This window comes from Suricata suricatta, chromosome 11 (genome assembly GCF_006229205.1).
Source record: "Suricata suricatta isolate VVHF042 chromosome 11, meerkat_22Aug2017_6uvM2_HiC, whole genome shotgun sequence".
Taxonomy (NCBI): Eukaryota; Metazoa; Chordata; class Mammalia; order Carnivora; family Herpestidae; genus Suricata; species Suricata suricatta.
Genome location: NC_043710.1, coordinates 10,184,026 through 10,209,620, shown reverse-complemented (window position 1 = coordinate 10,209,620; position 25,595 = coordinate 10,184,026). Strand labels below are relative to the sequence as shown.

General features: G+C 41.9%; 1 protein-coding gene across 2 annotated transcripts; it reads left to right on the top strand.

Annotated features, from left to right (window-relative positions):
* Positions 1-3,156: 3,156 nt before the first annotated feature.
* Positions 3,157-25,184, top strand: MS4A14 (membrane spanning 4-domains A14). 2 transcript variants are annotated; one of them, XM_029955988.1, is made up of 7 exons: positions 3,157-3,875; positions 6,057-6,211; positions 7,791-7,919; positions 10,488-10,538; positions 13,060-13,209; positions 15,794-15,892; positions 22,802-25,184. In XM_029955988.1, exons 2-7 carry the CDS (start codon positions 6,074-6,076, stop codon positions 24,980-24,982), a joined length of 2,748 nt encoding a protein of 915 aa, XP_029811848.1. In that variant the 5' UTR covers positions 3,157-3,875; positions 6,057-6,073; the 3' UTR covers positions 24,983-25,184. The 2 variants fall into 2 exon arrangements, with proteins under 2 accessions (XP_029811848.1, XP_029811849.1); XM_029955989.1 differs by lacking the exon at positions 3,157-3,875 and having other exon boundaries at positions 5,996-6,211.
* Positions 25,185-25,595: the final 411 nt, after the last annotated feature.

The following is a 25,595-nucleotide window of genomic DNA, read 5'->3' as shown; positions in this document are numbered from 1 at the left end:
AGTAATCTCTCAGGGGCCCTGCCTGGCTCAGTCGGTTAAGCATCTGACTCCTGATTTCTGCTCAGGTCATGATCTCATGGTTGGTGAGTTTGAGCCCCACATTGGGCTCTGCACTGACAGGGCAGAGCCTGCTTGGGATTCTCTCCTCTGCCCCTCTCTCTCTCCTTCCCTCTCCCTCCCTCCCCTGCTCATGCTCTCTCTCCCTCTCACACACACACAAAAAGTAATCTCTCAAATTCCAGGTGGGTAAGCTGAACAGAAAGTGGTTAACCCACCCATAAATAAGAAGAGAAAATGTGCACGCTTGTGCTGGTGTGAAGTGACCAAGTCATGTGGCTATGCAGCCTCCACTTCTGTATTATTTTCACACTCATATTGCTTAAATATTATATATTAGGGATTGCAAGGACTTCTAAATTAAAATAAAATATATGGCTCCATTCCTGTCAGTGGAGTGAAGTGAATGTGGCTCAATATTGTCTCATTTAATGAATTTATTCTTAAACATCTGGCCTCAAAGATTATAATTTACCACAATGCTCTTGCCATATAAGTTGAAGACCAAATAAAAAATTGCCATAATTTTATTATTGTATAGGAGTAAACAACCTGATCTACCCAATAAAGAGGTTTCTAATATTGTCCCCTGGGTCTGGGCCTTGGGTCTTATCCCCAGACATGCATGCATATGTTTTCCAGATGACATGTACAGAGATAGTCATGTAAGAAATACACATAATTGTCTCCAAAAAGAAACTAAACAATAGAAGAGAGAAATAAGAATTGTGGCATATTCATACAATGGTGTACTAAACAGTAACATGAGTGGTCAAACTATAATTACATGCAGCTATACGGATAAATCCCACAAGCTTAATGTTCAGGGGGGAAGGTGATATATAAAAGAGTCCATCAATGGATGAATGGATAAAGAAGAGGTGGTACACACACACACACACACACACACACACACACACACACAATGGAGTACTACTGGGCAATCAAAAAGAATGAAATCTTGCCATTTGCAACTACATAGATAGAACTAGAGGGTATTAATGCTAATGAAAATTAATCAGTCAGAGAAAGACAAATATCATACGACTTCACTTATGAGGAATTTAAGATGCAAAACAGATGAACACAAGAGAGGGGAAGCAAAAATAATACAAAAAAACAAGGAGGGGGACAAAACATAAGAGACTCTTAAATACAGAGAACAAACTGAAGGGAGCCGGAAGGGTGGGGGGAGAGGCTAAGTGGGTAAGGGGCATTAAGGAAGACACTCGTTGGCATGAGCACTGGGCGTGACACAAGGGGAAGGATCCCTGGAGTCTACTCCTGAAATCATTACTGCATTACATGCTAACAACTTGGATGTAATTTAACAAATAAATTCAAATACCATAATAATAAATAAATAAATAATTGGCTACATTAAAAAAAGAGTACATACCATCTGACCCTGTGTATATGAAGTTTAAACACAAGCTTAACTAATAGTGTCAGAACTAGGAGAGTGGTAAGCTTTGGGAGGAGGCAGTTACGCTCATGGAAACTTTCTTTTCCTTGATCTGGATGCTGGTGTTGTTTATATACATAACTTGTGGTCTCTTGCTTCTATGTTATAATGGAATAAAAGCATTTTTGAAAAAGCTACTTTTGACCCCTTGGCCTAATTATTGGGCCATCCATCACCTCTCCATAGTCAAATCCCTTTAAAACATTATCTTCCAAAAACCTTGGGGTCATCTTGGGCTCTTCTAATTTTCTCACACACCACATCCAGTCTAGCTTTGAAACTTGCTAGTTCTAACTTCAAAACATACGGAGTCTGATTGCTTCTCGCCATCTCATGAGCACTCTGGGTCATCATCACCCACTGGCATTATTGCAATGAGCCCACCAGTGGGGCGCCCACACCACTCGGTCTGTTCCCGGCATGGCAGAGAGCAGATTTTTTCCATCTGAAATCAGATCATATCATTTCTCTGCTCAAACCAACTCCATTTTATTCCAAATAAAAACCAGAGTCCTTAAATGTCCTTATAGTATCTGAACTCTCATTTCTGCTCTGACTTCTAACTACTCCCCTTTGCTCCCCCCACTCCAATCACATGGACCTTTTGCTGTCACTTGACATACTCTTTCTTTAGAAATTTTACTCGGGTGAGTGGGGGGGCTCCTGGGTGGCTCAGTCAGTTAAGTGTCCGACTCTTTACAGTCTCACGGTTTGTGAGTTTGAGCCCTGCATCAGGCTCTGCGCTGATCCTCTCTTTCTCCCTCTGGCCCTCCCTGACTCTCTCACAAAAATAAATATGAAAAAAGTTATTAAAAATAATATTAAAAATTAATTTTACATCCGCAGGCCCTCTACCTGCAATACTTTTCTTGCAATTATTTCCACGGCTTCCTTTCTCACTTCTTTCAGGTCTTTCTTCAAATCTCTGTTTCAGTAAAATTTCCCCCACCAACCTATATAAAATTACAGCCCTCTCTTCCCGTCACTTGCTTATTTTTTCCTCAAATCACTTACAATGATCTGACATTCTATGCATTTTATTTGTTAATTGTATATCTACCCCCACTAATCTATAAGCTAGGGAACTCACTTACTACACTCTCTTCTGAGGTTTTCAACTCCTGTTTGTTTTCAAACATGTGTGTGTGTGTGTGTGTGTGTGTGTGTGTGTGTTAGTATTTTTACACTGGGGGTGGAGAGCCTTGCAGATTCCTCCTTATTTTGTAAGCCAAGCAACACAATAAAATATTTAATCCAGGATCTATTTCTTATTTGTTTGTTTCTATGGTAACAGAAAGACTCTTGAGGATATCTAAAGAATTATTTTTAGAATTATCTGGAATAATATTTCTTTTTTTATTTTACATTTTCTTTTTTTTTAATTTTTTTATGTTCTTTATTTATTTTTGAGAGACAGAGAGAGACAGTGGGAACAGAGGAGGGTCAGAGACAGAGGGAGATACAGAATCTGAAGCAGGGTCCAGGCTCTGAACTAGCTGTCAGCACAGAGCCTGACGCGGGGCTTGAACCCATGGACAATGAGATCATGACCTGAGCTTAAGCTGAATGCTTAACCGACTGAGTCACCCAGGTGCCCCTGGAATAATATTTCAAATAATACTATCTGGAATATATTCCGAATTATCTGGAATAATACTCCAAACTGATAGTAGGTGCTGTAAAGACATTGCATATTTCATTTGCAACTTCCCTCCACTCCCCCAGCCTGGTTGTCTTTCATAAATGGTATGTCCATCTGCTCAATCTCTAAAGCCAGAAATTTGGGAGTCATTTTTTTACTCCCTCTTTTGTCTCACTACTATATTCACTTTGGGAAATCAATCAGGCAAGAACTATTACCAGGAAAGCCTAATAAATTCATGGCAAGAAAAGGAGTGAACAGCTTCAACCAAGTCCAAGCAGACATCACACATATTTAACATACTTATTAGAACTCTGTGTTCTCTCAGTGTTTTAGAAAAAAATGTCAGGTTCCCCAAAAGGCAACTCAAAATTAGTGGCTGAGCCACACATATTCAAATCCTGATCACGAACTCTCTGTCCTTCCTCCCATCTTAGCCAGCGTGGGTGAAAGAGTCTCCCCTGTGGCCTGATGTGAGCGGCGTGTTGAGAAAGCAAGGAACGGAGGGCGTCCAGCCAGAAGAGCCCAGGGCCCTGAGTCATACAGCCACAAGGAAGTAAATCCGTCGATAACCTGACCGTACTTGGAAGCGGCTTGAGGCTCTAGATGAAAATACGGCCCCGTCTGACACCATGATGATAGGCGCCCCTGTGAGACCCTGAGCCGAGGCTCCCAGCGAGGTCCTGCCTCAACCCCGGACCCAAGGAAACTGTAAGATACTAAATGCATGATGTTTTGAGCCACTAAATTTGTGGTAGTTAATAGCAAAAAAAAAAAAAAAAAACCAATACAGGGGCGCCTGGGTGGCTCAGACAGTTAAACTCCGGGCTCTGTACTGACAGCTCAGAGCCTGCTTGAGATTCTCTCTTTCTGCCCCTCCCCGGCTCACATTCTCTCTCTTCCCTTGCCCTCAAATAAATAAACTTAAAGAAAAAAGAACACACACGAGATTGTTGCATGGAAGACGGAAGGAAAAACCAAGCTCAAATTTCGGCTTCAACCCTTACCAGCATTAACGTTGGACCTGTTTCCTCCTCTTTAAAATGGGTGTAGTAATAAAACCAACCTCCCAAAGTCGTTGGGAGAGTGACATGGCAGCTCGTGCACCAGGATGAACTTAGTGAGGGAGTAAATATCTCACGTTATTTAAAGCAACATTGGCAGGTGCTGAGAGCTAAGTGTTACCTGGCAAACCCTGAGAGTGGTCTCCCGCAGGTTGACAGTAAGAGGGAATACCATTTCCCCCCAAAGATGGGCGCCTGGCTGGCTCAGTCGGTTGAGGATCTGACTTCATCTCAGATCATGATCTCACAGTCTGTGGGTTTGAGCCCCGCATCAGGCAGAGCCTGGAGTCTGCTTCCGATTCTGTGTCTCCCTCTCTCTCTGCCCCTTCCCTGCTCATGATCTATCTCTCTGTCTCTCAAAAATAGATATATGTTTAAAAAATTAAAAAAAAATAATATCACCCTGTTGGTAGCTGTCCCACAGAGATCCTGTCATCTTGCCTCTCCCTAGAATAGACTAGTTCCTGCCTTCTGAGTCCATAGACTGAAATATTAGAAGACCCATCTTTAAGAGGCTTGAAAGTCAGAAGCAGTGGGGAAAGGCAGAGGCTGACAACTATAACAGTGGAAATAATAAAAGGAGATGTGTTTTTTGAAAGAACCAAGCCAGATAAAATGATGTGTCTCCTGTTTATCATCAGTTATTCTTTCCTAAAAACTGGGTACTCTTCATGAAGACACTCCTTTCACGTCATTTTATAGGAAAAAACATATGCTATTAGTCAGCCCAAGCTCCCATCCAACCTCCCAAAATGTCAGATAAAAGGCAGTAAAATATCTATGTGTGAATGGCAAATTAACATGTGGGGTTATAAAATCCTTACTCTATTATAATTCCTTGATCGCCAAATAATCACAATGCTTGATAACAGGTGCTTTTCCTACAGAGTGCGGCCGCAAAGTGAGTCAGCACCACCCTGGCCCCACCTCCCTTTTATGGCCGTGACATGCTTTCATGACTTCTCCATGTGATTCTGATGATCTATCACTTCTGCTTAGGACTTAAATACAGACGTGTCCCACATTTTGTTTCGCTTAACATGTTGCCTTGCACATTGGGCACCTAAATTAAAATGTGCCTGAATAAACATTGGCCAAAAAAAATGTCGTGTTGATAAATACAGACTCTCTCTGCAGTCTGGACATTTTAATAGTTAAAATCATAACACATACAGGACTATAAAGGATTAAATGTGAAAAGCAAAATTCCAAAAGGCACTTTATATTCCTTTCATACTTGCATACTTGCATTGTTTAAAGCAGGAAGGCCTTGAGTAGGATAGCTGTGGTCCTTTCGGAAGAAGGTGGAAGAAACACAAATTTTAGAGACAGACCAGTGGAGTCTGGCTCCTTTCCCTATCCATTAGTATGTTACTCTGCACAACTAATCTTTCTGTACCTCATTTTCAGCACTATAGAACTGTTAAAAGAATAAATGTGAGAGACATGAAAACAAAACACTATCTACAGAATCTAGAACAGAATAGATATTCCATAGTTTCAGTTCCTTACTATCTCATGAGCATAGGTACTGGGATTTTGTCTTCAGATACACCATCTATTGTGGGTGTGGGTGTGGGTGTGTGTTTACCACTTGTTATATGTAAGCTGACAAGAAAGTAGGTCTTCTGGACAACTGGACCCTTCGCTGGGGCCCCAGGGGCTGGATGTGCTCTAGAATTCTAAGACTCTATGACTCAATGACTGTGTTCTGGGGCTGTGGCAGTGAGTAGGGCACTTGCCAAGGCTCACTGCTGAGGACTCCATGTGAGGCTGATGGAAGACCATCGCTTTAGCTATGATGCTCAATCACTTATTCTTCTAACAGAGCTCTGCCGCTGAATCATGGAGTCTTCATCTGAGGTCGAAAGATCGTCCCATGCCATTGTGATACAACCAAATGAAACAGTGCTGACTGCACTTCCCTATGGGCCTCAGACCTCTCTGCTGGATTTCCTGAAGGGAGAGCCCAAAGTCTTGGGGGTAAGTCCTCACCCATCCATGGGTTTTCCTGGAAGGGAGGAAAGAAGCTATTTTCCCAAGTGTGTCTGGATGGATGCTCTTTCAGGAAGGGATCTGATTCTCCTTCTTTTCCCTCCCATTTTGTCTACCATGTTTCCTTCTTCATTAATCATAAAAACCTCTAAGCTGTTTGCTTGTGCAAATAGGCGATCTTCAGCAGAAGAGCCAATATGTAGCCAATAGTACCATTTTCCTACATTTTGATGAACAAGAGATATAAAAGTTCTGTTTAGAAATGCACACGGTGTCATGCTAAGTGAAATTAGTAAGGCAGAGAAGGACAGATACCATATATTTTCACTCATAAGTGTAACAGGAGAAACTTAACAGAGGACCATGGGGAGAGGAAGGGGGATAAAGGAGTTGGGAGAGGGAGGGGGGCAAATCATGAGAGTCTCTTGAATACCGAAGACAAACTGAGGGCTGAAGGGGGAAGGGGAAAGGGGAAGGAGGGTGATGGGCATGGGGAGGGGCACGCGTGGGGAAGAGCACTTGGGTGCTATATGGAAACCAACTTGATAATAAACTATAAAAAAGAAGAAATGCACATGGTTTGCCTTAGAAATGTATTATTTATATGCATGTCTTAGAAATGCTTCTGGGGCTTATTTAAACCTATAATTAATAACTTCGCTAACTCTGAGGAAATCCTAGCGGTGTTTCATGTGGAGTGAACACTGCTCTTTGAATCCTAGCAGAGAGGAGGCAGGAAACTGGTATAACTTCCCCCAATATTTTAGTGCGCAGGTGACCTCAGAGCCTGGTGGCATGTCTCTTGGAGCTAAAAGCCGTTTGAGGAGAGGTTAAACTTCCCCTTTGTGCTGCTACAGGCACTGGGGGTTCTTTGAAAACTCTATTCAGAACTTCACAGTGAGCCACAATGTAGACTACAGACGAAACATTTCTCAGTCATGCATGGACCTGCAGGAGGACCGTGTATACAGCCTCTATCTTTAGTACAGGAGCAAAAGTGCTACTTTAGGTGGTGCCAGAGAGGTGTGGGCTGGGGAAAAACCCAGAATGCTTGAGGAGGAGCTGCGTCCTGAGAAGAGCCACCAGCCCTGCCAGCCCACCATGGCGCAGACTCCTTGCAGGCCCGTGAGCCCGCTGGGTCACTCTCCCCTCTGGGCAGGCCCTTGCCTGGAGACCAGATGAGACATGAACCTCACCCCAGCTCCTCCACTCTAGATCAGCAAACCTTACAGATCTTTAGGGAACTGGGCTGAGCCGTGATTCCAAAAGCATAGACTGGATATGGAAACATGTACTCCTGTCTGTCTGGTGCGGGGTAAACTGGTAATACAGGGGGTACAATAAGCAGTGGGAGTGAGAGATGTGAACCTGTAAGACTCAGGTAAGTGCGATGAAGAAAGAGACACTGGACTTTCTCAAACTCTGAGGGTGGTGGGCAAATGGAAGAGGAAGGCATTCACATGGAGGGAGGTGTGACACAAGCATAGCGGGATGTCCCAGGGGCCCCGGGAGAGTCCCAAGAGGCTGGGGCAGCTGTGATCTCATGTGCCCGTTTCTCTCCTCCCAGGCTATCCAGATCCTGCTTGCACTGATCACTGTGGGTGTCGGAACTATATTTGCATTTAATTACTTCAGTTTCTCCCAGAGGTTTCCCCTCATCTTCTTCACGGGATATCCATTTTGGGGAGCATTTATTGTGAGTACTGCCAGTTAAAAGCTTTTGTGAAATTACTATCAAGACTGGTTTGAGGGGCGCCTGGGTGGCTCAGTCGGTTTAGTGTCCGGCTTTGGCTTAGGTCATGATCTCACAGTTCATGGGTTCAAGCCCCACGTCAGGCTCTGTGCTGGCAACTCAGAGTCTGGAGCCTGTCTTCATATTCTGTGTCTCCCTCTCTCTCTGACCCTCCCCTGCTCACGCTGTCTCTCTCTGTTTCTCAAAAATAAATAATCATAAAAAACAAACAAACAAACAAAGACTGGTTTGAACTGCATCAGGTCCTGGGATGAAGGATCCCATGAATATGGTCCCCAAGGAGACCAGAAAGCCAGTCCCTTCTGTGGCCAGAGAAGCAGCTCCATTTGGGCATTGCACTACCATCACCACAGCACTAACTGCTCTTGGGTGTACAGTGTTTACAAATTTCCAAAGTCCTGTATGTAGAGCAAGTCATCTGCTCCTTACCACCAATCTGGGAGATCCGATGGGAAAATATCCTTTCTCTTTTGAAAATATGGAAACGAAGTAGGTAATTTTTATTTGAGTAGAGCTGACACACAATGTTCCATTGGTTCCAGGTGTACAATATAGTGATTTGACAAGTTTATACATGATGCTGTGCTTATCCAAGTGTAGCTAGCATTTGTCACCATACAACGCTATTACAGTCTCACTGACTGGATGCCTTATGCTGTGTCTTATAGTCCTGTGACTTATTCATTCCCTAACTGGAAGCCTCTATGTGCCTCTCCTTTTCACTCATTTTTCCATCCCCCCTACTCCCCACCTTTGGAAGCTGTCATCTTGAATTCATTTACCACTCGGAAAACCCATCACTCAATGAACAAATGAATTAAATAATAATTAGATGAGATTACTGTCTTTATTAAAAACCTGTTCTTTTGATAAACATAAAAATCCCATGCTTTTTCTATAATCTCCATTTCAAAAACAACTAGGAGTATTTTCATTTTCCAAATAGAAATACTATAATATAAACTACAGTTTCAAACTACACATGCCACACCATAGGGAATCAAAAAGGCCAGCTTCCCACCTCCTCATTTCACAACAGAACTTCCCCAGTGTGACTCTGTGTGACCTGCATGCATGGGTCCTAGCAAGGTTCTGGCACTTTGCTCTTTAAAACTCCACTCCTCCTGAGAAGATATTTCCTGAGCACATGGTCTATCTTTGGCCGTGTTGTAGGTGCTGAGAGCACTAGAAAACAAGGCTCTCTTAGGGAGGTGGTGAGCTGCTCTTCTTAGAAATAGATGGGGTGGGTCATATAATAGGGAGGCTGGAAATGGAAAGGTAAAAATGACCCCCAGATACGTTATTTCACTTGCACTAAGTACTCTGAGAAGTTTCAGATGCCCTGTGAAGATTTAATGGAGGAGTCCCTTGGCATGGAGATCAGGCAAGTGCTTTGCACGTAGGTGTTCACTGGGCGAAGTGCAAGGAAAGCATCGCCTGGCAAAGGCTTGATATGGGAAAGAACAGCAGAAAGAAGACCAATGAGTCTATAGCTGGGGGGCAAAATTGAGACCCAAACTGTAGAATGGAACCAGGTTGTGCTAGCCCTTGTGGTCATACTGAGAAGGTGGACACTTTAATATGAGAGCAAGGGGAATCCACTGATAATCTTTCAAGAGGAGAGTGACATTTGAAGACTCGTTATCTTTAAGACATCCTTGGGTTTCCTGAGTGGTAAATGAATTCAGCGATGACAACAGCAAACCTGGGACAATCATCTGAAAGGAGGCTGCGAGCATCCAGGGGAGGAAAGATAGTTCCCCGACTTGGATGGGCCGCAGCGGAGAAAGAAAGAAATGGAGAGCTCTGAGAGTGATTTGGGGGTAGAATTGATCCAGCGGTGATCTGTTGTGAGCAGGAAGTGGAGGGAGGTATCAAAGGTAACTTTCTGATCTGTGTGAGTCACCTTGAGGTCTCTGAACACGGAGACCAAGATGTCCTCAAGGTCCAGTACCAGTTCCTACAGGAGAAGTCCCCATTCCCAGAGTATTCAAATAAGTAAAGGGCTCCTCTTTGAGTGACAAAGTTCTCAGTTTTCCTTGGGTTGTACCAGACTCTACGTTCCAGATAAAGGAAGTGGCTGGAATAACTATAGTAGATTCCAGCCTGTGTATCAGCCTTCAGAGAGTTCTGTCCTGAGTGTCTTCCTCCATCTGCTCAGAGCAGACACGGCTCACCATGCCCTCTTCCAGACCAGAGTCCAGGGTTATCTTTCTATTTAGAGCCCAGCTGGGCCAAACATCTAGGTGATATTTTGTGGACCCCAAAGAAGGGCCTGCCTCTCCCAGGTGACCCTGGCCAAGGGGGGTGTTTAGTGCTGAGCATGTCCAACACAGTATTTCTTTTTACATCAATGCCTGCTCTCCTTCCTCCCTGACGCTCAGGTGGAGAGACTATATAGTTGGGGAGATTCACAGACATAGAGGTTACAACACAATCTCCAAAGGAATTTGTATTGTAAGGGAGTCAAACACACTATCTGTTAACTTTTATATCTTTTCTTCTTAACAGTTTCTTATTACGGGCTACATCACAGGAATCAATGAGAAGAAAAGATGTATGGTGAGTTACTTTTGCGACTTCTATGTAATTTAAAACCTTCTCCTTGCTTTACAACATCCTTCTGTATGAAGACTACAGTAATGAAGGATTTCCCAAGAAAATCTTTAGACATCCAATTTGCACTTCAGGTCATCCCTACCTGCCAATGTCACCATTAACCCTCATCCTTCTACTGGTTCCTATTTTTCTGGCCAAGTAAACTGAAAAGAGTAAACATTGAGGAATGTTTCGAAACATCCTAAAATGCACAGAAAAGTCTGCCATAACAAAAAGTAATGATCTAGCCCCAAATGTCTGTAGTGATAAGGCTGAGAAATGCGACGCTAACCAAAACCAATCCCAGGATCACTGTAATCTCCCTACACCTCACCCCCACCAACAGAAGCTTTTCTTGGGGACTTGCCCAGGGTCTGAAAGAAAGAGTCTGACACTGATAGCAGATCATTCTGGGGTAAAATCAAGGCTATCACTCATTGCAGTGTTAACTTGAAGGGAAAAGTACCTTCTTCAAAGGGTTGTTCTGGAATTAAATAAGATATTACATACAAAAGATACTTAAAAGTCCGTACTACCTTCTAATGACTCATTGTTTTTAAGGCTGTGGATATGTGAGCCTTCTCTTAAAGCCATTCTAACTCTGTTTTTACAGTCCTCTGCCATTTTCCTCTAAGGATAGCTACAGACTATAGGAAAATTCTGGGGGGATGGAAGCCCCCACCTCTCTCCACCCGTAGAAATAAGTACAGACAATGCAGGTAAAGCCCCAAATGCTGTTCTTTCCTCTGTATTGGTTCCCTTCATAGCTGAGGAACAAACTAAGGATAGGCAGACCTAACCCTGACTCACTGAGAGCTTCACGGGCAGAGGCAGGCAGGATGGCACGGAGGCTGGATCACTAAATTGGGCATCAGAAGATCTGGCTTTCCATCCCAGCTCTTCTCCCAACTGCAGGATTGCTCACCATCACCAAGTCCCTGTCCAGCTGTGAGGCCAAAGCCTGGGCCTGTTCTTGGTAGACCAGAATGCACAACACTCATGGGTGTTCGCTGACTTAGAAACTTTCATCCATTAAATGTCCTATGGGATCCAGAACAGAGCCCAGAAAGAGCAAAAAACTGAGGTTTGAAAGAGACAGAATCTCTGTACGCCTATGTGCATTTTTGCCAAAATGCCTGTTTGTAGTAAAGACCTGTGCTTGGGGTAGGCATTAGGTCATCGTCCTGCCACACGAAGACACAGCTGCACCTGGATAGGACAAGCTGTGTGAATGCATCACTGCTTTACCCGCCACTACAAGCAAAATGCAGTCAAGATATGGCAAATATCTACTGAGTTGAGATATGACCTTTTTATTTGTTTTTCCTTTTAAAAAGCAATAGCAGTGCTGGAAGTAAGTATGAATAAGACATTCCTGCACCCTCTTCCCACATCCCTTTTCTTTAAAGAAACATGTTACCAAGGAACATATCACATATGGAGTGAGTAGGTGAGAGAGAGAGAGAGAGAGAGAGAGAGAGAGAGAGAGAGAGAGAGAGAGAGAGAGAGAGATTGAAGAGAATTTGGTGGAGCAGTCCAGACTTAATACCTTCCATGTTGGGACACTGAAATCAAGAAAGGAAATCATTAAGCCTCAGTCCAAATTTGTAGCAATCTGTAAATATGTTACTGATTTGGTTGTTTGAATCCTCTGGGGGGATGAATGTAAGCCACAGGAAGGCAGGACCTCATCTACTCATCTACTGTGTTTATCTTTGTGTCCCTGGGGCCTGATGCATTGCTGGACACAGAGTCAGGGTACGCTAAACATTTATTAAAATAAATAAATAAATGGATACTGCCATAAATTAGGTGACATTATTCTCATTTCTCAAGGTAGAAATTGAGCTTCCAAGAGATTAGTTACCTTGTTACCAGGTCCTAGTTCACTAGGACTCAAATGAGGTCTGATTATAAGGCCAAGATCTCTTCCAACACACTGTTTTGTTTGCAGATTATGAAAGATGGTGCATCAGGATAAAATGAATGTTTTCTTTAGCATTAACCAGGGAGCACTCCTTCTCTGCCTGTTCTTTCTTGGCTTCCTGGCTCATTCTAAAACTTTGTCTTCTGACTTTGATGAATCAGGATTTGACTTATCTTACCTTGTAAGCATACTGGCCTGATGGAGCAATTCATCCTGGAGGGGTATATGGAAAGACAAACACACTGAGAATCTCTTACAAGGATTTTTTTTTAAGCACATGTTTCTATAAACTTATTTTTTTTATTTTGTTATTTTAGAGAGAGAGAGGGTGCAAGCAGGGGAGAGAGGGGCAAGGGCGGGGAGGGTAGAAAGAATCTTTAAGCAGGCTCCACACTCAGCACAGGGCCCAATGGTAGAGCTCAATGCCATGACCCCGGGATCATGGACCTGAGAAGAAATCAAGAGTCAGATGCTTGATCAACAGAGCCCCTTATAAGGCATTTTTGATTTGGTTTGGTTTTTATTTATTTTAATATTATTTTAAAAATGATTTTCCAGGGACTAGGTGTCACAGGCATGAATGTCATCAGCTCCTTGGTTGCGGTCGCTGGGATTACTCTAACCATTATCAGCTACAGACAGCAGCACGAGTACTGCCAGATGCCTTCCCTCGAAGGAATATGCGTTATAGGCAGAATCCTGTTCAATGTAAGTGGTCCTACTCCGCACGGTGAATCTCTACAATCTTGCCTGAGCTACGTTCATGATACATCATGTCATTAAGTTTGACTCCAATAATGGAGGTTGAGTCAGCATGTGAACGGACTCTTGAGAAGATGCTGTGATTCAGGATCTGAATCCTGGTTGTGTAACTTACACATTTGTGACCTTGGCCTAATGTTATATCTTGTCTAAGCCCGTTTTCTTTGTCTGGAAAATGAAGATAATAAGAATGCCTCCTTCACTGGGTTGTTGTGAGGATTACTTAAATTAGAACTCTGCGTGGCACAGTATAAAATAGTCCATAGGCTTTGGCTATTACTATTAGTACGGACGTGGACTGGATTAAATTTTACTTTTTTAGAATTAAAGAGGAACAAAATGATCTAAAAAGTTTACCCAATTAATACTAAAAACAAAATATAGGGGGAGAAAGTATTTAAGCCGCTTAATAATGTACTTTAATAGTTTTAGAACATAAGTTATTTTACATAAATGTAGCAGTGTTATTCAGTACAGCACAAGAGAGGTATCTTTGCCAGGGAATATAATTGTAGGTGTAATTTTCAATACTTATCTAGTAAGTATTCAGTGACATTATTTTGATGCATGTCAGTGATTCCCAAAAGCCTCTTCCTTTACTTCCCCAAATAAATTCTAGGCTTTCATTCCATTTCTGTCAGCCACATCTTAGAGGCTTTGGTCCTAGAATGTTAGTGAGATTGGACCTGTTTGGATTGAAATGAAATGGAATCATGGGATATTATCCTCCCAAATAAAAAAGGAAAGAGAAAATAACTACCAGTTACCAGATATGAGACCTTTTTAATCCTCATCATCACCCATAAAAGCGAGCCTAAGAATGCTCCCATATGTTCTGAGGTAAGCTCCAGAATTAGATTCAAAAAAAAGAAGTTACTAAGCAAAGACAGAACACTATGTAAGGAACACAGTCCTTTCCTAATTGGACCAAGAATACGATACATTATAACCCCTTACTCTTTTTGCTAGTGGTCAGGAGACCACTACTGTACGTTTTGTTAGTATGAATTGAGAAGAAACTATATACCCAAAGGGTTAAATCTCCAGATCTAGAAAACTCTGCTGTCTACTTTCAGCTCTGCATGCATAGGAATTTAGCAGGATTAGTTCTTACATACAGAATCATGAACAATCCATTCCAAGACCTCATGTGTATACAACTCCACAATTCCTTAGTGCAATTCAAACATCACAAATAAGCTTTAAAAAAAAACACACACACACACAAGCCAGAACAGTGAGCTCTAGACATCTCCTGAACAGATATCCTCTGTCTCAAAGACAAATCTACTGTCTACACAGAGTGTTCATTTAAAAATGTAGATCTGAGCACATTACTAAAGGGCTTCTTATGAAATACAGAATTAAGACCCAACTGTTAGAAGGCTTACATGACCCTGTAATACCCACCTTGCCCAGCTTTCCAACATTACTCTGCATCTTTACCCTTCTCGCACCACACTTCTAGCACTTCCCCAAAGTCTTTAATGTGTTAAATACCCGCTGCCCCAGGATCATAAGACCAGCTTTCTCTTGCTTCAAATGTTCCCCAGCCCAGTGCCTACCATCTCCCACCTACCCAGTTAAAACTCCCCCCTCATTCTTTAACCTCCGTTTAAACTTGACTTTATTAAGGAGGTCCTTCCTGGTCCCGCTTCCACTCTTCCCAGGGCTGACCTGTTCAGATCTCCCATTAGAGTAGTGCATAGCTCCCAATACCTTTTCATGGAACTTATCACAACTTAGTTAAGGAAATAATTGCCTAATTATTTGTTACTGTTTGCCTCCCTTGTTTGATGCAAGTCCCACAATGACCAGCAGCAGGTCTATCTTGTTCAACAGTAAATTTACATAGGCCCTTCATATATTCCAGTTTTACCAACAAATGGGAGGAAATCCAGGCTTCTGGACATGTTATAGGGAAACCAAGAATTAAAGGCTCAGTCACTCAACCAAGTTAAGTTTGACCTGACTGCACCCCGCTCTTTCAGTCTTCACAGTCTAAGGTTTGGGGACACCATGCCATTTCATATGCTGTTTCTCCATCTAACAATTACCTTAAAGCGGAGTGTGCAAATCAGTAGTCTGTGAGCTCTATCCAGCCTTCAGTTCTGCTCTATTCGATTCACACAAGTGAAGGAAAAGCTGGATATTTTCACATTAAAAATGTGTATATTCAGCTTCCTTAGGAAAGAAGAAAGACATCCCGGGGTCCATATTCCCGCATGGGACCTACTGCTCAGAACTGGGTAATGGACGCATTCTAGGAATATCTTTGTTCTCTACCACCTCCCCTTCTGTTTCACTCACTTGGGATGATTGTGTGGTCCCTATAGGCATTAGGGTTTGTTACCTCTGCTTGTCAAAGAGACATAAGATGAAAACTGCTCAATCACTGATGGCTATGGGAGCATCTAAAATGTGGGTTTTTCCTTACTTGGTCATACAGTGTAAATAGTCTGTGGCTTTTACTTTTAAAATGATACCGCTTTCATTCCAAATGTCATATATTTATCCTCACTATTTGCAGGGAATTTTGTCAATCTTATTGATCACCAGCATAGTAGAGCTCGGCATCTCTGTGACCATCGCCTCCTTCCGAAGCAAATGCTGGACAACCTCCGATGAGGTGCGTTGGGTGTTATTGCAAGAATAGGTTCCTATGGGAACACTGCAAGGAGACCCCTGGCCTACTAGTGGACAGAGCAGTATTCTCCAATGCTGAACTAGAATTTCTAAGGTGAGGGAGGGGGCACCTGGGTGGCTCAGTCAGTTGAGCATCCAGCTTCAGCTCAAGTCATGATCTCATGGTTCCTGTATTCGAGCCCCGCGTCAGGCTCTGTGCTGATAGCTTGGAGTCTGGAGCCTGCTTCAGATTCTGTACCTCCCTCTCTCTCTGACCCTCCCCTGTTCGCGCTGTCTCTCGCTGTCTCTCAAAAATAAAAATTAAAAAAAAACACTAAGGTGAGGGAGGTCAGGGAGAGACAAGTTAACTAACAGTGATGGCTCACTCTAGCCTTTGAGACAACCATGCTTCTTGTTCCCGCCCTCTCTTCTATCCAGTCATCTTTGTTCAGACATAGCTCCTTATATCCCTGCCAAAGTATACAAAGAGAAACGGACTTAATGGGAGCGCATATTACTATGACATGGGGAGCTTCTACCTGGGCCACAAGGGTGTATGAGTCAATCCCCTCCCCAGAGGGGAAGCAGAGAAGAAAAATATTTAACAGTGATACTCCTATTATAATGGTTACAGCTTACATTTACTGAATGTTTATTATGTCAGTCACTGTTATAATCACTTAGCACCAACTCAATCTTAACAAAACCATCAAGACTCCCTTATTTTACATATGAAAGAACTAAAACACAAAGAGTAACTTCTCCAGGTTCGATAAACAACAGGATTCTGACTCAAATAATGTGGCTTCTGGGGCATCTGGGTGGCTTCCTCACTTGAGCGTTGGACTTCAACTCAGGTCAGGATCTCACAGTTCGTGGGCTCAAGCCCTGCATCGAGCTCTGTGCTGACAGCTCAGAGCTTGGGGCCTGCTTCAGATTCTGTGTCTTGCTCTCTCTGCCTGCTCATGCTCTGTCTCTCTCTCTCAAAAATAAATGAACATTAAAGAAAACTTTTTTAAAATAATGTGGTCTCTAAATCCTAAAGACAGCTCCAGGACCCATGTTAAGTGGGCTTTTCCCCCACTTTTTTTATATCAACTTTATGGAAGTATAATTTACTAACAATAAAATGCACCCATTTTAAATGTATGTAATTCAGGGGTTTTGACCAATTGTAAATCCCTGTTTAGCTACCATCATAATCAAGATACCATGAATTCCTATCACCCAGAAGGATTCTCTTGAACCTCTTGGCAATCAGTATCTCCATCACCTTGATTAGTTTTTATTTTTTCAAACTTTATATATATGATCATAAATAAGTACATTTTGTGTCTAGGCTTCTTTCACTAAGCAGCATATTCATGAGATTCCTCCATGCTGTCGCATGTATCAATGTTCCTTTTATGTGAGGGCACTCCACAATTTGCTTATCCATCTCCCTCCTCATGGGCATGTGGTTGCAATGGACATTTGAGTTCACGCCTTTGTGTAGACATATGATGTCATTTCTCTTTTGCATTTCTCAAATCCACAATCTGGTTGCTAGATGAGATGGGAAATGGATGCTTAACTTTGTAAGAAAACATCACACAGTTCTGCAAAGTGGCTGTATCACTCTACATTCTTATCAGTAATGTCCGTGAGGTATGGCTGCTCGACATAACCAGCAACACTTGGAATTGCCAGTTGTATTCATAATTTTTTCTATTCTAGTGTGTATGTCGTAGGATTTTATGGTGGCTTTATTTGCATTTCCCTGGTGGTAAATGATGATGACACTCTATGTGATTATTGTTCTCTTTATTTTTTGAGATGTGTCTGTTTAAGTAGTTAGCCAACTTTTATTGCATTATCTTATTGAATTATAAGAACTTGAATGATTCTTAATACAAGTCCTGTTTTGAGATATATGTATTATTACTATTCTTCCCAGCCTTGGCTTGCCCTTTCATTTTCTTAAAAGTTTCTTTCAAATAACAGCTTGTGATATATTTTCTTTTATGGTTAACTCTTTTTGTGTCCCAACAAAGCTTTGCCTACAAGACTGTAGGGACTTTTTTCTCTATTTTCTTGTAAGAGTTTTATAGTTTTCGTTTTTGTGTTTAGATTTTTAACAGATTTCAAGTTAACTTTTACATATTCCATAGCTCCGAGCTAAGAAGTTCATGCACCCCTGCTGTGAAGATAACTAGCTACGCCAACACTATTTGTCAAAAATGCAATGTCTTCCCCCATTACATCGGCACCTTGGTTGAAAAACCAATATACATACGAGGTCTCTTTTGGATGCTCTATTTTGTCCCCCTGATCTGTAGGTCTATCCTTTCACATATTCCATGCTGTCTTAATTTCTGTAGTTTTCATGAAGTGGTCCTTTATTTAGTGGTGAAATATACATAACATACTATTTATCATTTTAGCTACTTACAAGTATACAATTCAATGGCATTAGATTCATTCAGAATGATGTGTAACCATCACCACTATCTACCCCCAAAACTCCTTCATCATCCCATACAAACTCCGCTCCATAAAACATAACTCCCCCTTTTCTCCTCCTTCCAGCCCCTCATAACTTCTACTTTATGTCTCTACATCTACTTTATCTTATCTACTGATTATTCACATTTCATTAGATCATGACCTGAGCCAAAATCAAGAGTCACTTAATCAGCCCTGCCATCCAGGAGCCCCCATGAAAGGGCTGTTTTTAGTGGCATAGCAATGTGCAAAGTACAACAGAGAATGCATATGGAATATGCACCCTGATCCCAAGAAGAGGAAAGAGAAAGTAAACTCTTAATATTTTTCAAACAACTTCTCTGTGCAAACCATTGTGCCCAAAACATTATTTTATATCATCATCAGGGATAACCACCCTGGACTAAGGTGTAGCTGAAGTGGTTATTATAAAGAAGCATATATTAGAGATTAGAGTAGAGTAGAGTAGAGAGAAAAGTGCAGGACCTAGAATTCAACTGCAGTGCATGACTCCTAACCTCACCAGTTAATAGTTCTGTGACACTGGTCAGCTTACTTAACCTCTCTGAATCTCAGCTCTCTCAGTTATAAAATAAGGAAAATAACCTTGTATAGATGTCATAATAATTACTTGAGATGACTCTGGAACTTTGTCCAGCACCTGGTAATCATTGTTACCATTAGGGATGAGTACATTTAAAATCATACACTTAAAATCTTGAATAAAGTTAAAGAAATTATAATTCATGCCGCCAGATCTTTGTTTTAACAAATGAAAAAGAATTACACGTCATGAAATAAAAGTTTTGAGATAAGTAAAAATGCAGAAATCTCCCCTAAAGTACTATTTATCCTCACATAAACACCCCCTCGATGGTGATAAAATGAAGATGTGAAAACAAGTTAGAAAGGGAGGAATGACAATGTGTCATAAAGAGAATGCGGCGGGCATTTTGTTTTAGGCCTGCCATCAGTCAAAGAGGTAACCACCATTAGGTCTTTTAACCACTCAAAGTTCCAATCACTTCATCAAACAGAACAAGTAGTCCATTCTGACTCTATGGATGACCTTAGAAAGGACAGAGGATGACAAAACTCAGTGGACTGGTCTGTAATGACAGCCCCTCTCAAAAAAAAAAAAAAAGGTAAAGAGTGGGAAGCACTGGCTAAAGGTTTTATCAAATGCTGTCCCTTAGTTGTTTAAAAAACTTCCATAGATTTCCTTTACCTGCAAAGGAAAGCCCAAATTTCCTGGCTCAGGGTCTTGGTACCTCCAGGCTGTTATAACAAAAATACCATGGACTGGGCGGCTCAAACTACAAAGAGTTCTCAGAGTTGTGGAGGCTGGAAGTCCGAGACCAAAATGCCAGTAGGCTCAGGCCTGGTGGGTGCCAGACGGTTCACGGATGCCATCCTCTCAGAGACTGTAGGCTCACATGGTGGGAAGGACAAGGACGCTCTCAGGCTGCCTCTAATAAAAGCACTCATCCCGTTCATAAGGGCTCCCCCTCATGGTTTCGTCATCTCCCAAAGGCTCCACCTCCAAGCACCTTCATTCTGTGGATTAATTTCAAATTATAAATTTAGCGGGGGCCCATTCAGCCTGTGTGTTCCGTCCCTGCTTGTTCTCCACATTCATGCCTTTTTCACATGAAAAATATGTTATTTCCACCCTAGTAGCACCAGAAGTCTTTTTCTTGTTTCAGCATTAACTTTAAGCTAAGTCCAAAGTCTCATCTAAATATCATCTAAATCAAATAGGAGTGAGACTCAATATATAATCCATCCTGAGACAATTTCCCCTCTAGCTATGAGCCTATGAAACCAAACACGTGATGACACCAAACTTCCAAAATACAGTATTGTGACAGGCATAGGATAGACATTTCCGTTGCAGAAGGGAGAAATGAGGGAGCGGGAGGTCATGTTCCAAATAAGTCCAAAATCTAACAGGGCAAACAGACCTTGAGGTTCAAGAGTAATCCTCTCTGGCACAATGCTCTGGCCTCCAAGCACTCCGGGCTCAACAAGCAGGAAGGCCCCGCAGTAACTCTCCACCGGAGCTCTGCCCCTGCAGCAGCTCTCGGCCTGGGCCCTGTGGCTGGCTCTCCCAGGCTGGAGTCCCATGCCTGTGGCTCTGCTGGGGTGGGGTCCCAAGCCCGTGCTCTGTCACACAGCAGATTTTGAAGCCTCGGTGGAGGGGGTCACGCTCCCAGAGCTCAGCTGGGTGCAGCCCATGCAGCAGCCCTCTGCAGTGCACAGAGGCACTGGGAGGGGGCGTTCTAACTCGGCTTGAAGCAGAGAGACGGTCCTCACCCTTGAAACCATTCTTCCTCCAGGGCTCCTGCACTGTGGGCCTGTGGTAGGAGTGGCAGCCCTGATGCTCTCAGAATCCCCTTTGGTGTCATTCTTCCATTGCTTGGAGAATAGGTTCTGGCTATTTGTGAGATGGCTGATCGATGCTAATTTCCTTATGAAACAAGTCACTTGGCCATACTCTTAGTGTTCTCATTTTTTTTTGCAGTATAGATAGACTGGGTCCTGCTTTCTTTCTGCTTAACAATTCCAGTTTTCAGTCATTTCTCTCTTCTCATATTTTACCCTTAGCTGTCTGACGGAGCCAAGCTTCACTTTCAACACGACATAGAAATAGCTCCAGCTAGGGGCACCTGGGTGGCTCAGGTGGTTAAGCATCCGACTCTTGGTTTGAGCTCAGGTCATGATCTCATGGCTCATAGGTTTGAGCCTCACAGCACTGAGCCTGCTTGTGATTCTCTCTGCCCCCTCCCCGACTCATGCTTTCTGTCTCTCTCTCTCAAAAAAAAAAAAAAAAAAACCTTAAAAAAATAGCATCGGCTAAATTTCATTACATAAATTATTTATCCTTCATTATTAATATATTTATTATATGAAATTCCATCATTTCCTTCAGTATTGCAAGTTCTACCTCTAAAACATGAGGACACAAACAATTCAGCCAAGTTCTTTGACACTTTGTACCCAAGCTCACCTTTCTTCCAGTTTCCAACAACATATTCCTCATTTATGTCTGAGACCTCATCAGAATGGCCTTTATTGCCCATATTTCCACCAACATTTCATTCAGGATTACTCAGGTATTTTTTAAGAAGACTAAGGTTTTATCTAGAGCTCTCCTTTTTTCTTCCTGTGCTCTCACCAGAATTGCCCTTAATGGTTCATTCATAGCAATATAAGCTTTTCTAGTATGTACCTCAAAGCTCCTCCAGCCTCCAAACATTACCCACTTCCATGTGTCTTTTCACATTTTTAGATATTTGTTACAGCAGCACTCCTACTTCTTGGCATCAATTTCTATCTTAGTCCATTTGGGCTGCTATACTGCTGCTATACCAAGGACAGAGTGGCTTAAACAACAAAAATTTATTATTCATAGTTTTGAAATCTGGGAAGTCCAAGATCAAGGTACTAGTAAATTCAGAGTCTGGTGAGAACCTGTTTCCTTGTTCATAGCTGGAAGTTTCACCATGTCCTTACATGGAGGGAAGGGGAAGGGAATTCTTTGGGGGTCCCTTTTATAAGAGCATTAATTCCATTTACAATGGCGTCAACCACGAACTAACACCCCTCACAAACATTCTACCTTTAAATATCATCACACGGGAGACTAGGTTTCAAAATATTAATTTGGAGGGACACAAACATTCAATTTATAGCAGCTGGCATACCATCTAACATTACCTGTATATCATCTCCCATCACACTATGCTGCATCATAGCCTCATGTTTTTGTACCCACTATTTCTTCTACCTGGATTTTGACTCCTACCTTGCTTCATCTTACCTTTTTGCCTAAGAAATTCCTGCTCACAAATCAAGACATTGATCAAACATATTCCTCAGTGAAGCATTTCCTGGCACTCAGAATTAGGTCATCTTCTACAGTCCCATAAAGCACTTACCATGTCTATAATAGCATTTGCTTAACTGTATTACTCTCCATTTATATCTTGGTATACCTATAATTGCGAGCACCTTATAGACAAAGCCCACATCCAATTTGTTTTGATCTCCAGTATCTAGTTCACCTAGTAGGTGAACAGTAAGTCATTATAAAACTGAATATATGAATGCTGAGTGGATTACTTTAAATTTCTCAGAAGCTTTATAAAATTAAGTATGGGGAAAAAAACTTCAGACGATCTTAATCAAATTCCCCTTTTCAATATTTGAGATAGTGGTGAATGGTGACTTGTCCAACATAAAACCAATGAGTTGATGGTACCAGGCAGTGGCTGGTACTGGTATTTGTTTTCTAACTCCTTGCATAGATGTTGTGTCCTGCCTGCTATCTTAAGGCAGAAGTGAAAAATAATTTGGGAATACAAGAAAAAAAGAACATCAACAGTGATTATTACATTAATGTTTTCTATCCCCCTTGGTTTTATAGATTGTATTTTTCTTGTCTTCGGATCTCACTCAAGAAAGTGAACTATCTATCTCTGAAGAAAATGCTGCAGTACAATTTGAGCTTCAAGAACAGTCCACTACTGATTCAACAACAAACATGCAACCCGTTTTCATCGGAGGCTATACTTTCTTCAAGTTAAGAATCACAAGAAATCCTTTAGCTTTCAGACATTCAAGGAGGAGAAGCAGTAATACTTACTATGTATCTTCTGTGTCCATGCCAGATGAACAACAGAAAAGTATCCGTGTACCCTTAAAACTTTACGATGAAAGACCTAGGCTGAAATCCTTGCCTCCCCCATTACAGGAAATGCTCTCAGAAGAGATTCCATACACCAAACCACTGAATGAAGAAGACCTACAATTTGCTACAGCACAACACCCAGAACAGCCAACCCAACTGCTGCAATCCCAAGCTTTGCCACTCCAAGTTCTCCCATCCAATTCTATAAAAAAACTCCAAGTGTTACCACCCCAGGCTCTACCAGTCTTGGCATCTCAACCTCCATCATCCTATCAAACAGAATCTCATGGCCTGATATCTGAAGACATGGCATATCACGACATAACATCCCAAGAATCACAATACCAGAAGATGCCATCCCAAGATATACAGTCCCAAGACACGCCATCTTCATATGCACCATCCCAAGTCATACCATCCCAGAATGCATTATCCCAAGACATGCAATCCCCAGTATATGAAGACATACTTTACCAAGATGTGCATTCCCAGCCACGAGCTCTGCCAGCACAACCCAAGCTACTGGAACTCCCAGCATTCCATGCAGGCCAGTCCTCTAATATGCAATGCCTACAGCAGCAAGCCCTAGATCTGCAACATCGAAACCAGAAACTCGAACATGTATCATATCAAGACATGCATTCAGAAGTCAAGTTACTGACCCAAGAATGGAAATCTAAGGAGCAATTCCACAGCAAGAAATCCTCAGAGTGGCAATTCCTAAACTGGCAAAATAAAAACGTGCAATCCCTAAAGTTACATGATTTAGACTGGCAAAACAAAGGCTGGCAAACTCCAAAGCATAAATCCCAAGACCTGCAAAAGCAAGGCCAGAAACCCTTAAAAAAGAAATCCCTAGACCAGCATGTCAAAGATTGGCTATCCCCCAAGAGGCACTCCATAGATAAGCAAACCCAAGTTAAGCAAACCAGAAAGAAATCCTCAGATCTGCAAGCTAACAACCAGCTGCTGGTCTCAGAGGGACAATCCCTAAGGCAACAATCCCCAAGTAGACAATATAAATATCAACAGGACAAAAAGGAAAAATCCCCAAAGGAACAACCTAAAGATAGACAAGATAAAGCTCAACAGACTGATATGGAGCAACCCCCCAAGAAGCAAACCCAACATGAGCAAGCTGAAGATCTGCAGGTCCGAGAAAAGAAGTCCCCAAAGGAACAGCCCAAAGACAGAAAAGATAAAGCTCAACAGACTGATATGGAGAAATCCCCCAAGAAACAACCCCAATATGAGGAAGCTGAAAACCTGCAGGCCCAAGAGGAGAAGTCCCTACAGCTACATCAAAATTGGCAATCCCAAGTCCAGGAATACCAAGCTTGGCAATCTTCACACCAACAATCCCAAGACTGGAGAAGTCAAGGATGGAGAAACAAAGAGTGGAAAGCACAAGATGTGCAATTTGAAACTCCACATTCCCTGAAGTGGGAATCCCAAGTCTGGCAAACCCAAGATCTATTAGAGAAAGAATCCCTAAAGCAGAAAACTCTACACCAAGAAGGCCAACATGTGCATGTCATAACTCGACGTCAGCAATTACAAAGCATTCCTTTGGAAGACAGTCAGTCTCAAGATGAGAAACAACAAGACCTTAAATCCACAGATATCCAAAATGAAGATATGCAAACAGAAACCATGCAAATAAGAGACAGCAAACCAGAAAGCATGAAATACCCAAACTTATACAGGCAACAGTCAGAAGACAAAAAGCCAGATTTTTGTTGCTCCTGCCAAAGCTCAATACAAGACACACATTTTGCCTATATATCTGATGTAAATTCAGAACAAGATGTGCAAAAAAACATTTCAATGTGTTCCATTTCATACCAAGAAGACATGACTTTAACTTCTCCCTCATGTTCACCAAAAGACCAACAGCAATCTGAGGATTCTGACTAACATGGAAAATCTATCCAAATGCCACAGTGTTCCCAAGTATGGAACCAAAATAAGAAAAAACAATATAGTCTCCTCCAACCTATGTTCTCAAGTATAGCTGCTACCTATTCACTCACCAGAAAACAAAGGGCATGCAAAACACACAAATGATTTGTCCTTAAGTAAAATAAAATGACAACAAATATTAACAACATATCATAAATTTCTGGGTTTATAGTAGTAATTCACATTTAAACTCTGTTATGTGTTAGTGTTTCAACTTATGATCACCAATTCATTTTACAGCTTAACATATTTTTATTGAGGTATAGTTGACATAAAATATTGGCCACAGGTGTATCTCACAGTGATCTGACAATTATATACATTGTGAAATGCTCACCACAGCCAAGGGTGGTCACCACCTAGCATCATGCAAAGTTAACAATAGTATTGACTATATTCCCTATGCTGTACTTTCATCCCCATGTCTTATTTATTTTAAAGCCAGAAGCTTGTACTTCTTAATCCCCTTAATCCCCTTCACCTATATTGCACACCATCCACCTAAACCACCATAGAGAAATAGACTATTTTCTATGAGTCTATTTCTGTTTTACAGCTTAATACTTGA